The sequence below is a fragment of the Acinonyx jubatus genome, chromosome F2, assembly GCF_027475565.1.
Source record: "Acinonyx jubatus isolate Ajub_Pintada_27869175 chromosome F2, VMU_Ajub_asm_v1.0, whole genome shotgun sequence".
In the NCBI taxonomy this organism is placed as follows: Eukaryota; Metazoa; Chordata; class Mammalia; order Carnivora; family Felidae; genus Acinonyx; species Acinonyx jubatus.
Window position 1 is genome coordinate 66,424,185 of NC_069394.1, and position 17,198 is coordinate 66,441,382.

The 17,198-nt window shown below is 37.6% G+C and overlaps 1 protein-coding gene across 1 annotated transcript in view; it reads left to right on the plus strand.

Annotated features, from left to right (window-relative positions):
- Positions 1 to 12,643, plus strand: part of ARMC1 (armadillo repeat containing 1) — a 42,766-nt gene extending 30,123 nt beyond the window's left edge. The window contains exons 5-7 of the mRNA XM_015083956.3: positions 9,231 to 9,347; positions 9,431 to 9,505; positions 10,474 to 12,643. Coding sequence (XP_014939442.2) covers positions 9,231 to 9,347; positions 9,431 to 9,505; positions 10,474 to 10,665 — 384 coding nt within the window. The 3' untranslated portion in view covers positions 10,666 to 12,643. The remainder of the gene's footprint in view (positions 1 to 9,230; positions 9,348 to 9,430; positions 9,506 to 10,473) is intronic.
- Positions 12,644 to 17,198: the final 4,555 nt, after the last annotated feature.

The window sequence follows — 17,198 nt, forward strand, 5'->3', positions numbered from 1 at the left end:
GCAGAGAGTGAGGGAAACACAGAACTTGGAGCAGGCTCCAGGCTCTGAGCTGTCAGCACAGAACCCGAGGTGGGGCTTGAACCCACGAACTGTGAGATCATGACCTCAGCCAAAGTCAGACGCTCCACCAACTGAGTCACCCAGGTGCCCCCAAATTTACAGTTTTAACCATTGTTAGGTATATAGTTCGGTGGTATGAAATACATTCATAATGTTGTGTAACCATCACCTCTATACTTCTTATGAATGTACAACTTTTTTGTTTTGTAAAACTGAAACTCTGTACTCATTAAACAGTCACTCCGCTTTCTTCCTTTCCCCCAGCCCCTGGCAACCACTGTTTTACTTTCTGTCTCTATGATTTTGAAAAGTCAGTTTCTTTTAAGACATTTAAAAATAAAAAGTATTTTCTGTCTATTTACATTTTTGCCGTTTCCAGGGCTCTTTATTCCTTTGTGTAAATTCTGTATTTTTCATCTGATACTATTTTCCTTCTGTCTCAAGGACTTCTTTTTTTTTTCTTTCTAAAATTTTTTGACTGTTTATTTTTGAGAGAGACAGAGACAGAATGCGAGCAGGGGAGGAGCGCAGAGAGAGAGGGAGACACAGAATCTGAAGCAGGCTCCATGCTCTGAGCTGTCAGCACAGAGCCCGACATGGGGCTCAAATCCATGAACCGTGATATCATGACCTGAGCTGAAGTTGGACATCCAACCTACTGAGCCACCCAGGCGCCCCTGTCTCAAGGACTTCTGTTAACGTTTCTTATAGCAGTACAAGTCTGCTGAGGTTGAATTCTTTCAGGTTTTTTTTTTTTTAATTGAAATAGAATTCACATACTATAAATTTGCCATTTTAAAGTGTTCAATTCAGTGCTTTTAGTATATTTATAGGGTTGTGCAGCCATCACCATTGTCTAATTCCTGAACATTTCATCACCCCAAAAGGAAGCCTCATACCCATTAGCAGTCACTAATGGGTTGCCCGTGACAGCCACTAATTTACTTTCTGTCTGTGGATTTGCCTCTTCTGGACATTACACATAAATGGAATCACAGGATATGTTACCTTTCATGTCTAGCTTTCACTTTGCATAATGTTTTCATAGTTCATCCCTATTGTAGTATGTATCAGTACATCATTACTCCTTATAATATTCCATTGTATGGATTTACTACATTTGTTTATTCATTTATCAGTTGATGGACACTTGGGTTGTTTCCACTTTTTGGCTATTAAGTTTAATTCTGTGAAGATTTGTGTATAAGTTTTTGTGTGGATGTATGTTCTCAGTTCTTTCGGGTATGTTACGAGGGGTAGAGCTGCTGGGTGATACCGTAACTTTGTTTAGCTTTTTGAGCAACTGCTAGAGTGTTTTCTACAGTGACTGCATCATTTTATATTCCATCAGCAGCAGATGTGGGGTCTGGTTTCTCTACAGCATTGTCAACATACATTTCTGTTGTTGTTTGTGTGTTTGTTTGTTTTTATAATTTAACTTTATTTTTTACTTTTTAAAATTTACATCCAAATTAGATAGTATATAGTGAAGCAATGATTTCAGGAGTAGATTCCTCAATGCCCCTTACCCATTTAGCCCATCCCCCCTCCCACAACCCCTCCAGCAACCCTGTTTGTTCTCCATATTTATGAGTCTCTTTTGTTTTGTCCCCCTCCCTGTTTTTATATTATTTTTGTTTCCCTTCCCTTATGTTCATCTGTTTTGTCTCTTAAAGTTCTCATATGAATGAAGTCATATGATTTTTGTCTTTCTCTGACTAATTTCACTTGGCATAATACCCTCCACTTCCATCCACGTAGTTGCAAATGACAAGATTTCATTCTTTTTGATTGCTGAGTAATACTCCTTTGTGTGTGTGTGTGTGTGTGTGTGTGTGTGTGTGTGTGTACCACTTCTTCTTTATCCATTCATCCATTGATGGACATTTGGGCTCTTTCCATACTTTGGCTATTGTTGATAGTGCTGCTATAAACATGGGGGTGCATGTGTCCCTTCGAAACAGCACACCTGTATCCCGTGGATAAATGCCTAGTAGTGCAATTGCTGGGTCGTAGGGTAGTTCTATTTTTAGTTTTTTGAGGAACCTCCATACTGTTTTCCAGAGGGGCTGCACCAGCTTGCATTCCCACCAACAGTGCAAAAGAGATCCTCTTTCTCTGCATGCTCGCCAACATCTTTTGTGGCCTGAGCTGTTCATGTTAGCCATTCTGACAGGTGTGAGGTGGTATCTCATTGTGGTTTTGATTTGTATTTCCCTGATGATGAGTGATGTTGAGTATTTTTTCATGTGTCGGTTGGCCATCTGGATGTCTTCTTTGGAGAAGTGTCTATTCATGTCTTTTGCCCATTTCTTCACTGGATTATTTGTTTTTTGGGTGTTGAGTTTGATAAGTTCTTTGTAGATTTTGGATACTAACCCTTTATCTGGTATGTCGTTTGCAAATATCTTCTCCCATTCTGTTGGTTGCCTTTTAGTTTTGCTGATGGTTTCCTTCGCTGTGCAGAAGCTTTTTATTTTGATGAGGTCCCAGTAGTTCATTTTTGCTTTGGTTTCCTTTGCCTCCAGAGATGTGTTGAGTAAGAAGTGGCTACGGCCAAGATCAGAGAGGTTTTTGCCTGCTTTCTCCTCGAGGATTTTGATGGCTTCCTGTCTTACTTTGAGGTCTTTCATCCATTTTGAGTTTATTTTTGTGTATGGTGTAAGAAAGTGATCCAGGTTCATATTTCTGCATGTCGCTGTCCACTTTTCCCAGCACCACTTGCTGAAGAGACTGTCTTTATTCCATTGGATATTCTTTCCAGCTTTGTCAAAGATTAGTTGCCCATACGTTTGTGGGTCCATTTCTGGGTTCTCTATTCCATTGATCTGGGTATCTGTTCTTGTGCCATCTGTTGTTGTTTAGTACTGGTGTGAAATGGTATCATATTGTGGTTTTAATTTGCATTTCCCTAGTGACTAACGGTGTTGAGTATCTTTTCATTTGCTTTTGGCCATTTTTCAGTGGTTGATACAGGATTTATTGTATATATCTTTATCACAGATATCTCTTTTGGAGAAAATCCTATTCATTGTCTATTTAAAACAATTTTTTTTTAAGTTTATTTATTTTAAGAGAACAAATGAGCAGGGCAGGGTCAGAGAAAGAGGGAGAGAGAGAATTCCAATCAAGTTTAGGGCTGTGAGCACAGAGCTCGATGTAGGGCTCAAACTCAAGAGCTGTGAGATCATGATCTGAGCCGAAAACAAGAGTCGGACACTTAACCGAGTGAACCACCCAGGCACCCACAGCCACCTGGGTCCCCCTTCATTGTCTGCTTTTAGATTGCTTATTATTTGTCTTTTCATTGTTGAGTTGAGTTCTGTTAATACCACGTATTACATTGATGATTTTCATACTTTGAATCAACCTTTCATTCCTATGATAAATCCCAATTCATCATGGTGTATAATCTTTTTAATATGCTGCTGGATTCAGTTTGCTGGGATTCTGTTGAAGCATTTTGCATATGTATTCATACAGGATATTTTATAGTTTTATTTATAATTTTCTTTCATGTGATGTATTTTTCTGATATTGGTATCCAGGTAATACTGGCTTCATAAAATGAGTTGGGATGGGGCACCTGGGTGGCTCGGTTGGTTAAGCCTCTGACTCTTGGTTTTGGCTCAGGTCATGATCTCATGGTTCTTGAGATTGAGACCCAAGTCAGGCTCTGTGCTGAGCCTGCTTGGGATTCTTTCTCTCTGTCTTTCTGTGCTCCTCCCCTGCTTGTGTGCTCTTTCTCTCTCAGAATAAATTAACATTAAAAAAATACCTAATAAATAAAATGAATTGGGAAGTGTTTTGATGACTTTGTTGAAAGATTGCTATTGATTCATCATTAAACATTGATAGTGTTAACCAGTGAAACCATTTGGTCCTGAGCTTTTCTTTGTAGGATATTTCCTGATAATTGATTTAATCTCTTTAATTACTGTATGTCTATTCAAACTCCCATTATTTTCTTGAGTCACTTTTGGTAATTTTATTTTTCTAGGAATTTTCCCATTTCATTGAGGTTATCTACTGTGTTGGCATACAGTTGTTCATAGTATTTGCTTATAATCCTTTTGTTTCAGATTGGTCATAATGTCCTGTCTTATTCCTGATTTTAGTAATTTGAGTTTTCTTTCTCTTTTTCATGGTCAGTCTAGCTAAAAGGTTTGTCAGTTTTGTTGATTTTTTTCAGAGAACCAATTTTTAGCTTCATTAGTTTTTTTTCTATATTTCCCCCTTTTCTCTATTTTTCTTTTCCCTGCTCTAATCTTTATTGTTTCTTTCCATCTGCTTGCTTTGGGCTTTCTTAGAATGGAAATATAAGTTACTGATTTGAAATTTTCTTCTATTTAATATAGTTACTACAGCTAGAAATTTTTGTTCATTCTTTTCTCTATATCCCATAAGATTTGATATATTCTCATTTTATTCATCTCCAAGTATTTTTTGTGTGTGATTTCTTTTTTTCATACATTGGTAATTTAGGAGTTTGTTGTTTAATTTCCATGTATTTCTGAATTTTCCAAATTTCCTTGTTACAAATTTCTAATTTCATTTCATGTGATTTGACAATATTGTGTGATTTCAATCATTTTCTATTTACTGAGGCTTGTTTCATGGTCTGTCTTGGGGAATGTGCCATATGCACCTGAGAATGTATATACTGTTGTTGGGAGTATTCTAAGTGTTAATTACTATTAGTTGGTTTATACTGTTGATTAAATCTTCTTTTCCATGCTCATCTGTCCAGCTATGCTGTTCAGTTTTTTTAAGATTTATTTATTTGAGAGAGAGCTAGAGGAGGAAGTGGCAGAGAGAGAGGGAGAGACAGAATACCAAGCAGGCTCTGTTGTCAGCACAGAACCTGATACAGGGCTCGATCCCACGAAATGTGAAATCATGACCTGAACCAAAATGAAGACAAGAGTCAGTTGCTTAACCGACTGAGCCACCCAGGTGCTCCAGCTATTCTTTCATTTTTGAAAGTCAGATCTTGAAGTGTAACTCCTTCAATTTTGTATGTCTGTGAGAGTCCTTATTTTATTTTTTTTGAAAGATATTTTCAGTGCATGTGAAATTCTAGGTGACAGGATTTCTTTTCTTTCTTAATTTCTTTAACCATACTTCAAGGCATTGGTCCACTGTCTTCTTCCTTGCATTGTTTCTGTTTAGGATTCTATTATTTGTGTTCTTCTTAATAGATCTTATTTTTCCCACTCTTCCTGCTTCTAAGAGTTTCTCTTTTATCACTGTTTTTGAGCCATTTATAATGTGCCTTGGTATAATTTTATTCATGTTAATTCAGCTTCTTGGATCTCTGGGTTTATCATATGCAGCAAATTTGGACAGGTTTCTCCATTATTTCTTCAAATATTTTTTCCGTCCGCCTTTCCCCTGGGTCTCTCAAGGATTCCTGTTATACATATTCAGCCGTGTAAAGTCTCACAGCTCACTGATACTCTGCTCATTTTGTTTTCAATTCCTTTTTTTCCCCCTCTGTTTCATTTTGGATAGTTCCTGTTGCTATATTTGTTGAAGTTTTCTTTTGTAGGCATTTATTTCCTGTTAATCTCATTCAGTGTATTTTTTTTTAACATAGACATTATTTTATTTCATTTCCAGAAGTTTGGGTCTTTTTTATATTTCCGTAGCATGGATCTACTGGAACATAAAAAAAGAGGGGTGGAATAACCATAATGTCTTTATGTACTAATTTAATCATCTCTGCCTTTTGAGTATGTTTCTATAGATTGATTTTTGTAATTACAGATTGACTTTTATAATTACTGGTTGCATTTTTTTTTTTTTGCTTCTTTGCATTCTTGGTAATTTTTGATTAGATGCCAGGCATTGCAAATTTTACTTTGTTGGGTACAGCACGTATTTATTTGTATGTACATCCTTTAAAAATATTCTTGAGATTTAAAAAAAATTTTTTTTTTAACATTTATTTATTTTTGAGACAGAGAGAGAGCATGAACAGGGGAGGGTCAGAGAAAGAGGGAGACACAGAATCTGAAACAGGCTCCAGGCTCTGAGCTGTCAGCACAGAGCCCGACACGGGGCTCGAACCCACGGACCGCGAGATCATGACCTGAGCTGAAGTCAGATGCTTAACCGACTGAGCCACCCAGGCACCTCTCTTGAGATTTGTTTTAGATCACAGTTACTTACTAACAGATCTTTTTGAGGCTTGCTTTTAAGCTTTGTTAGGCAGAACCGTAGCACCCTTTATCCTAGGGATAATTTTGCTACACTACTGAGGCAATACTCTTCTGGGTTCTTTGTTCATACCCCATGTTTATAAAAGTTTTTATACTCTGTCTGATGGGAACATGAAGTATTTTCAGCATGGTTTGAGCTTGCAGAACTGTTCCTTCTATTCCTTTCCAGTCTGGTTATTCATCCAGCCTCCGGTTCTTTGTTCACATGCATGTACAGATCATCATTCAGCTGAAAACCTGAGGGGATCTCATTGCAGATCTCTAGTACATGCTTTGTCTCTGTGGACCCTCTCTGCACAGCTCTGCCCTCTCCTGTGCTTTGTCCTGTGAATTATAATTGCCTTGACCTCCCTGAATTTTCAACTGTGTCCTTAATTGAAGGAGACTGCAGGTTCCCCTTGAGTTCTCCTTTCCTAAGTTATAGCCTGGAAACTTTCTAGGCAATATGTTGATGACCTTGTGGAGCTCACTTTATTTTCCTTCTTTCAGGGATGTTTGTTTTCCACTGTTTGGAAATCGTTGTTTTATTCATTTTATTTTGTCTCTTTGTAGTTGTTTAAGCCTGAAGGCTAATTCCAGTCCCAGTTTCTCCATCTTGACTGGATTTAGAAGTCTCCCTGAAGTTATTTTGAGCAGTGATAAGTCATATAACTTTACATATTTAGTGGTAGCAACTGGTAAATTACCACTTACCTCTTTAGCTATGCCTGGTAGGTTACATTAGATTATCCACAGCTTTTTCTGGTTGTGCTGTTGCAGCATTTAGGTCTCAGGATTTAGGATTCAGTAAATAAGGGTGGGGGGGGCGGGGAGTTTTTCATATGCATATCATCCATGACATTGCCAAATAAGATAGTTCACAACTATCTTACTGCAACTGGGGCCACAAGATCCTGAAAAGTTTCTAGAAAGCAAGCTCAGTAAATGTAAATTGATTAAATGTAAGATACTAAGATACATAAAATACCACCAATGCCATCTATTTAATTTTATTACTTTTTAAAAGACTCATTTCTTTATTTTTGAGAGAGAGAACACAAGTTGGGGAGGGGCAGAGAGAGGGAGACACAGAATCTGAAGCAGGCTTCGAGCTGTCTGTGCAGAGCCAGACGTGGGGCTTGAACTTAGGACCTGTGAGATCAGGACCTGGGCTGAAGTCAGACACTTAACTGACTGAGCCACCCAGGTGCCCCACCATCTGTTTAACTTTAAAGAATAAGGATAATATAGTTGCTTTTGAAAGCTAGCTGAAACCAACTAATAAAACTCAGCACAGCACACACAAAAATATAGGCTGATATATGGTATGGAAGTGATTGCTGAAATCTAAAATACAATATTAGCAAGTTGACTTTAGCATCCTCCTATAATGCTAGGAGGGAGATAAGCAATGATAAGAGTTCTTTTGAAGGATTGTGGGAACGAGTTTGAAGACTCATAATATTCAATGGAAGAAAAGAGTGAATCAAATAATTTGAAGATAGTGTTTCTCAGCGTGATCCAGAGACTTTGGGCCAATTGCAGATTCTTGTCAACGAAGAAGTACTGAATCAGACAGAACCTGGTCTCAATACAGACACAGGAAAATATAGAGATGGTGATAATATGTGAGCGAGAGGTGGAAGGAAGGATATGGTGAAACTAGTTACTTTTTAATCCATTTTTGCTTTGGATCTTGTGTTTGAGATGACCACTTGATATCCAAGTGGATATGTCTGATAACAAATGAAAATAAAGTCATACTGGAGATGTATGTCCCTTTTCTCCATGGTAATGATGACTAAAGTGATGAGAATAGTCTACTGAGGGATGAAGTAGAAAGAAAATCACTTAGTTTAAGGCACTGGACCTTGGAGGTAAGATGAGACAGAGATGGAATAATCAGTGTCTAAGTAGTGTGTTATTAGTGTATTATTAATAGTGTATTGAAGAGACATTGAAGGATATGTTATATTGTGTCATCAGAGGAAAATGAGAACTAAAAAGAGGGTATTAATAACCCTTGAGAATGCAGTGGTAACCACTGAGAATGCCATAAATAAAGGGTACAGTGATGTTTATAAATACCAAGTGCTTTAAGAAATAGTGACTCGGGGCACCTGGGTGGCTCAGTTGGTTAGGCATCCGACTTCGGCTCAGGTCATGATCTCGCGGTTTTTGAATTTGAGCCCCGTGTTGGGCTCTGTGCTGACAGCTCAGAGCCTGGAGCTTGCTTCAGATTCTGTGTCTCCCTCTCTCTCTGCCCCTACCTTCCTCATGCTCTGTCTCTCTGTCTCTCAATAATAAATAAACATTAAAAAAAATTAAAAAAGAAATAGTGACTCAAATACTGAATACTAGTTGTGACATCACAATTTAACCTTAGAGATTTTTAAGAGCAGGGTTCAGCAGATGTTTTTGTTAAAGGGTCAGATAGTAAATATTTTAGATTTGGAAGGGCATATAGTCTATTCTAACTACTAACTCTGCTATAGTATGAAACTAGCCTCAGTCATTATGTAAACAAATGTGTGTAGCTGTGTTCCAGTAAAACTTTATTTATAAAAACAGCTGGCAGACTATAATTTGCTTACCTTTGAGCTAGAGGAACCTCTGCTTTTCAGCATTTTTTTCTGTATTATTTTTCATTCCATTTGCATTGAGATATAAATCAACACTGGCTAACTTATTTCTGATAAAAAGGATTAAACCTAAGTATTAGTAATGAAGCTTGAAAAGATCCAGAAGAAATTACTGTTCTGTTGATCTTATAAAATTTAGTAAGCTTGACTAAATAGCACCCCCAGTATGCCCTCATGTATGAGATGGTAGAACTGAAATAGGGACATTTGCTCCCTCCCCCCAACCCGCCCCCCACCGTCCATATAATGACTAATTCAATGTGGTTTGAGTTGATTTGTTTAACATTTTGTCAATTGTAATAATAATTTGCTTTTACCTTTTCAGTCTCGGAGAAATCTCTGTGAAGAGGCTTTGTTAAAAATTAAAGGTGTTATTAGCTTTACTTTTCAAATGGCTGTTCAAAGATGTGTGGTGCGGATCCGTTCAGATTTGAAAGCAGAGGTTAGTATTTTAAATGGCTGAATATGCTTGAGGTTATAGATAAACAAATCAGTGTTCAAATTTCCCTTTTTATCCTGGCCTAGGCTTTGGCATCAGCAATAGCATCAACCAAGGTTATGAAGGCTCAGCAAGTTGTGAAAAGTGAAAGTGGAGAAGAGGTAAATGCTTTTTAATTTAGTTTTCTTTATACCTGACTCTTGATTATTCTTTATGGCTGTCAGATTGCTAGTATTTTCAGGCTGTTAGTTGCCAAATATATAGGAGTGTGGTTGGGTCAGATTATCTTGTTTCTTGGCTAACAGCTCTTTTCTAGAGAGATCTATTGTAGATTTCAAGGTCTGTTCTTAAATTTTGTGGATTTCAGAGTCTATTCTTTTTCTCAGTGGAGATGTCTTTCTAATTTTACATGGAAATAAAGGATATATAGGTTCCTTGTGTTGGTTTTATTTTATGTATGTTATGTTATTTTAGAGAGAGTGAGAAGGGTAGAGGGGCAGAGAGAATCTTAAGTAGTTTCCATGCTTAGCGCATAGCCTGATACAGGGCTTGATCCCAAGACCCTGGGATCATGACCTGAGCTGAAATCAAGAGTCAGATGCTCAACCGACTGAGCCACCCAGGCACCCCTGTGTTGATTTTTAAATACTTCTTTCTAACCTTAGTTACTTTTTGTCAATCCAAATAATAAAGCTCTATTGCCACAATTGGGTAGGTAAATACAGTGAAAACCTTTGCCTCTTACTACTTTCGCCACCAGCTTTGTGATAGGGAAAACAAATCTACATCCCCTTAACTTATTTGTGTTCCCATAGAAAGGTTCAGTGGCCCTTCAGGGCCCACAGTAGCCAGGTACTTGCTTTTGTTTTCTTTAAATGCAGAGAGGTTGCACATTTATTTCTGGAGCCTCAGGAGAAAAGCATCTTACTTTTCATGTGTCTTTCTGCCTAATGCAGTGCTCAACAGTTGGGCCTACCTTCATATAAGAGGAACATTTTTAAATGACTATTGTCACTGAGAATAAATACAGTGATTAGAGTGAGGTGTATAGTTGACCTTTAATTTAGGACATGTACCTTTGTCGATTGGGTTGATTTTGTAATAACTCTTAATGTGTTGTCTGTATCAGATGCTGGTCCCATTCCAAGATACGCCTGTGGAAGTAGAACAGAACACAGAACTGCCCGACTACCTGCCTGAGGATGAGAGTCCCACAAAAGAACAGGATAAAGCAGTGTCCCGGGTCGGCTCACACCCAGAGGGTGGAGCTAGCTGGCTGAGCACAGCGGCAAACTTTTTATCCAGATCGTTCTACTGGTGACTTCAGTTTGGGTCTCAAGGACTGTGTGAACTAACAAGGGGCCAGTTTTCCATTGTTGTGGTGAACTGTCAAGTGCAATTTGCAATAAGTTATCATGAAAAGTTTTTAGATTACATGATTGCGTATGCTGCATTTTACATTTTATTGGACGTTTTGCCCTGCTCAGTGGTAAAAAGGACAGAGGCTACAGGTGGAGTTCCTTTGTTTATGAAGGTATTTTGGTTTTGTTTTCCTTTAATTGCCTCACTTTTTAAAAAACATGGCTCCACTGTTAAACCAAACATATATATGTGCAGCTTTACATTTTATTTTACATGGAGCACGTGATTAGGAAAACTTGTTTTCTCCTCAAGCCTCAGGACCTATCTGAAGAGAAGTTTTTGTTTGTTTTGGCTCAAGTTGTGCATGAATTACTGAACATTTTTCTCTGCTTTTCTTCATGAAAGATAGTTGCTTGGGTACTCTTCACTGAAAGTTGAAAACATTTCTCATTATCCCCCTCTTGTGCCTTTTTTATTTTGCCAACCATGTTTATAGAAAGAACATTACTATAAAGACATTTTGTGAATTACAGTATATTCATATGAACGTAGGAGTTCTCTAAAAATACAAGCTGACAAAAACTTTGCAATCTTATTTGTTGTAATTTTAATAAGACTAACACAAAATCAGTCAAGAAGAAGGAAACCTGTATATTAGCAAAGTACTATTGGAGACTATGTGAATGTGACCAGATGTGGTTCCAGTTGACTACTCTTTAGTTTGGTTTATATCAGCTCTTAAGATTTCCGTCCAACGTAATATTGGGAGCAACTATAAATGGTCTGTAGGCCTGACTTTGTGATTATATACCATCCTTGCTAGAAAAAAAATAGTAAAGAACTGACAAACTTGAAAAAGAAAACAAAAGTTGAATGCCTATATAATGCCATAGTGCCACTTGGTAGATAGAGTCTAACCTTGAAACGTGAATTGCTTGGCAGATGCCTATTCAGTAGGTATTTCCTTGTATTGCCTTGTGTGAATTTATTATGAACATCCAGTCGTACTGAATGAAAAAAAGACTCAAATTATTGCTTATGAAGAAATAAAGCCAGCATTGGTCCACTTAATCTTGTTTCTCATATCCAGCCAGAAAAAAAGAACTTCAGTGAAGGTAAGAGAAATAAATATAAATATATATACATATATATTTTTTGGTAGATAAGAGCTAATTACATATATGTAATGCTTTATTAAATTCCTGAAATATTTGGCACATAAAATTTTCCTTTTGGAAATCCAGCTAAACCCAGATAAATTTTAGTGCTAATATGATTAAGAAGAAACTAATATGGAGAAATTGAAATTCTTTTTCATCAACATGTAGAGCTGCTATTTTACTACTTGGGGAGAATGTGAAGTGAAAGTTGGACCCTGGAGGGTTTCCTTGCATTTTCATTGCTTCTCTTTTAGAGAAAATTAAAAGCATCCAGTGTCACTGTAAAAAAAAATTCTTGTAAAATACTTCACCAACAAGAATCTTGAGTTCACGACCTTCTGGAGGGAGGGGTATTGAGGGTATTGGAATGATATTTTTCATGTGTCTGGGCTCTAATTCAGATGACATACACAACTGCAAATAGAAGCTTTCAGGGCATGGATTGCTTTAAATGCATAATACAGCTTGCTGCCAGAACCAGATGTGTTGAAAAATGAAAACAAAACCACCTCCTTTCTATAGCCATTAAAACAAAGTACTGTTCTAACAAGTTTGTATTTTATTTTGCATTGCCACACATCTGCCTATTTAAAAAACTACATCTCTTGGTAGCAATGGTTCAGTACAAGTAGGTATTAACAGCTTGATGTCTGTGTGTTCTAAGTGTTCTTTTATTCCAGGTCTTATAGAGCAGTTAAGGCAACTGTAACGGCATTTTTTTGAAATATATTGTAAAATAATAAAAGGTAACACAATTAAAATTGAATGGATATTGCATTTTTGTGATGGAAACATTATTGTTACTCTCGAGCCTGTTTGTATTCACACTGCCTGGCACCTTCTCCTAGCTCCCTGCAGGTGCGTTACCCAACTAATTCCCATGCATCTTCGTTCAGCTCCTTCCCAGCCCCACACCTGCCTCTCCCTGGGTTTGGATCAGCCGCTCCTGTACATGCATTCATTGTAGCATTTATCATATTAGCTTGAAATTATATTTACCAGTCTTTCTCCCCAGCTTAACTCTTTGAGAACTGAGAAAGTCTGTAGCTGTACGTGGCTAGTAGTAAGTCCTCAAATATTTTTTTTAGGAGGATGAACAAGATTTTTTTTTTGAATCTGTAAAAATAAATGAAAGATAGTGATTAACTTGTTGGTCAGATAGGAAAAATGTCAGGTTGTTTCTTTCTTTTTTTCTTTTTTTTTTTTCCTGGCATGTTTGTTTCTGATTTATTGGTTATTATTAGCAAGTTTCGTCATTTGTTTTGTCATTTGTTTTTCATTTTTCAAAAAAATAGGAAAGAAGCATAATACTTGCTCTTGAATGAAGTTAGGATTAATTTATAATATCCTGATTCTTATAGAATTTTCATAGAATATATATATATATATTTATTTATTTATTTATTGTTTTGATTTCCTGTTTTATAACTTACTGTAATTTTAGGTATAATTTATCTGTGAGTTTTTTTTTCATTGATGGAATGGAGATAATTCTACTTTATGGGGTCATTATTTGAATGCAGTGAGATCATCATGAGTAATGAAACTAAAATCTTAAAATTGTAAGATGGAATTATTGTTTCTAGAAGTTTGACACGATTCTATTCTTGTCCTGAATTCCAAGTGAGACCCTATGCCTTGCTAAACACACTCTGGCTCCTCATCTTTCTCTGTCCAATCAGAGGGTAATGTTTGAGAGTTAGTTCACTGCTACGTGATTTTTTTTCTGAATGTCCCTTGAAGAATTCATCTGTTGTCAAGATTTCAGTTACCTTTGTGTCGATAATTTCTGAGTCTCCATTGTATCATCATCTTTGATAGCTCCCCTTTCCTTTACTATCCCTATCAGATGTAAAGTCTGTGAATTTTTATTTCTCTTAGAACCAAGCTCATGGTAGGCATGGAGTAGACTTAAAAACTAATTCTGTGTCCGCCACCATGCTAAGTGCTTTACAGATACTTAGTCCTCTAACCCTGAACAACTATGAGGTAGGTACCTTGGTGTGTTCATGTTACAGATAGGGAAAGTGAGGCAGAGAAATAGTAAGTAGCTCATTAGTCCCAGGTGACAGAGCTGGCAAATGGTGAAGCCAGGACTCCAACTGAGGCAGTCTGGCTCCCGAGTCTACACTGTCGCAGGGCAGCCTGCATCTTGGGTCCTGCTGCTGTGCCTCTCCCGTTCTACCACCATCATTCCCATCCAGACACTTGTGCCTGAATCATGTCAAGTGACTTAATTCGGATGTCTGTTAGCAATCAGAAACTCTGGACACTAGGAAAGTTAGGTACATGAAAGAAATAAGTCTGGTTAGGCCACAACAAAGGAAAATACATGTAGAGCAGCTGGTCTGTCTAAAGAGGGAAACTATTTTTGTCATGTGGATTGTGGGCTTTTAATAATGCCGAGCTTCTGGACTTTGTGGCTGTTCCAGATCTCTAAAATACTACCTGTTCCACATAAAACATGTTTGGGCCAGAAATTGGCTACTTCTAGAGTAGCCACATTCTAATCTATCAGATTAATCTTAACAGTATTTTTGTCATTTTCTGCTGTGATGTCAACAAAGGCCCATGGCTTAGTTTAGACTGCTTGGCTAGCACCAAAAATGCCATGAGAATTTAGCTACCAACCTAGTCTTTCATACATTCTATAGCATTATTACAGATTTTTCTATATGTAAGGCATAGTTGTTATTCTGTTAGAGAAAGTCTGCTTTAGTTAGTCTTGTCTATTTATTGTAACCTAAGTATTTTGTATTCATCCTACCCTCTAGATCTTTGCTCAGATTCTTTCTTATCTGGAATTTCCTCCTTTTTTTCTTTTTTTTTTTTTAATTTTTACTAATTTTGAGAGAGACAGAGATAACACAAGCTGGGGAGGGGCAGAGAGAGAGCAAGAGAGAGAATCCCAAGCAGGCTCAGTCAGCACAGAGCCCTATGTGGGGCTCAAATTCACGAACTGTGAGATCATGACCTGAACAAAAGGAGTTGGATGCTTACCCAACTGAGCCACCCAGGCGCCCCATGGAATTTCCTCCTTTATACTATCATCTCCTTTAAAATAGTTTATTATGAAAAAGCTCAGTATGCATAAAGAAATGCATAAAGAAAACAAGTCCTCTGTCATCCTACAACACAAATAATATCAATAACTAAACATTTTGATTTATCTCATTTGTTTTCTTTTAATCCATTTCAGTAAGAAGTATACACTTGAATTTTCATCTCTTTTTTTTTTTTTTGTGAGTAAGCTCTATGCCCAGCATAGGGCTTGAACTCATGACCCTGAGATAAGGAGTTACATGTTCTACCAACAGAGCCAACCAGGAACTACTACACTTTAAAGTTTTATTTTTTTAATTTTTAAATTTTTTGTTGTTTATTTATTTTGGGTGGGGTGGGCAAACTAAGGATCCCAAGCAGGCTCCAGGCTGACAATGGCGAGCCCGATGTGGGGCTTGAACTCATGAACTGTGAGATCATGACCCGAGCCGAAGTTGGTTGCTCAACTGACTGAGCCACCCAGGCACCCCAACACTTTAAACTTTTTTTAATGTTTATTTATTTTTGAGAGACTGAGCATGAGCCATGGAGGGACAGAGAGAGAGGGAGGCACAGAATTGGAAGGCTCTGGGCTCTGAACTGTCAGCACAGAATCCAGGGTGGAGCTCGAACTCCCACTGTGAGATCATGATCTGAACTGAAGTTGGACGCTCAACCTAGTGAGCAACTCAGATGCCCCAACACTTAAAATTTTTTAAGTGTTCAAAATAGGTATACAGTGAAAAGTGATTCTCTTTGAACCACTGTCACCTAGTTCTCACCAGGGATAGCCATTGTTACTAATTCTGTGTGCCCATCAAGGATATTCTATAAATTTGCCAACTTTTTCATTTTTTTCCCCATACATGTAATAAAATGCCATGCACCTTAGATTTTTCATTTGAAGTATTATCTTAGAAATTATTCTATATCCTTGCGTGAAGCAGCTTTCTGTTTTCCCAGCTTCACAGTATTAGTGTTACACCATTTATTTAACCAGTGGTTTGATTGTAATCCTTTGCTATTACAGATAGTGCTGTATTTAGTGTATCTGTAGAGTGGATTTCTAGATGTAGAATTGCTACATTAAAGCCTGTAGAGTGCCTTTAATTTTGATAGTTCCTACCTCCTTAGAGATTATTCTAGTATCTTCTCTCATCAGAATGATATGAGAATTCTGTTCTCTTCAGCCTCTCCAAGTGTATTATCCTACATTTAGCCCTTTGTGGTCTAAAAAAAGGGATATCTTCTGAATAAGAGCTTTTATATATATATATAAGAGCTGTTTGAGTATTTTTTTCTGTGAACTGTCCTTTTTTCATTTTTGGCAGAGGAGAGGGGAGATTTGAGTTTTCTTACCTGATTTATAGAAGGCCATTAACATACTAAAGAGATTTGTCCATTTCTTTAATAAAAATATTTGCAGTTCACACCTTGTAACAGTATTTCCCAACATTTCTTATACAAGTCCTGTGAACAGTTTTCACCCCACGATTCCTTCTTCCTCTTCTTAAAAAATGCTCATTTATTTTTATTTTGAGAGAGCGAGAATCCCAAGCAAGCTCTGCACTGTCAGTGCAGAGCTGGATGCAGGGCTCAATCTCACAAACTATGCTATCATGACCTGAGCTGAAATCAAGAGTCAGATCCTTTGTCCAACTTCGGCTCAGGTCATGATCTCGTTCGTGGGTTTGAGCCCTTCATCAGGCTCTGTGTTAACAGCTCAGAGCCTGAAGCCTGCTTCAGATTCTGTGTCTCCCTCTCTCTCTGCCCCTCCCCTGCTTGCACTCTGTCTCTCAAAAATAACCATTAAAAAAAATTAAAAAATAAAAGATGCTTAACAGATTGAGCCACCCAGGTGTCCCTCCTTCTTCCTCTTAACTGCTATGTCACTTTTCATTTGGGATCTGTCTTTTATGGTCCATTACTTTCCCAAAGTATATTCCTACTGAGATCAAGATCCTTAAGGGGAGGGAGTCTGTCTCATGTTTTAGTATTTGCCACACTACACAGCATAATGCTGTGTGTGCCGAGCATTTGGGGAGTGTTTACCAATGAGTTGTGGTGGAGCGATTTGTTACTTTGGTTCAGATCTTGTCTGGATCTTAATTATTGCACATCTAGATTACTGCTACCTCCTTGTTAGTAACATTTAACATTACTTGAGCACTTACTGTGTTTCAGGCTCTGTCAGCACTGGGTCCTTTACTTGTGTTATCTTTGATCATCACAGTGGTCCAGTGAGCTAGGGTGTTTCATAGTCATTTTACAAGAGAAAACAGATCAGTGG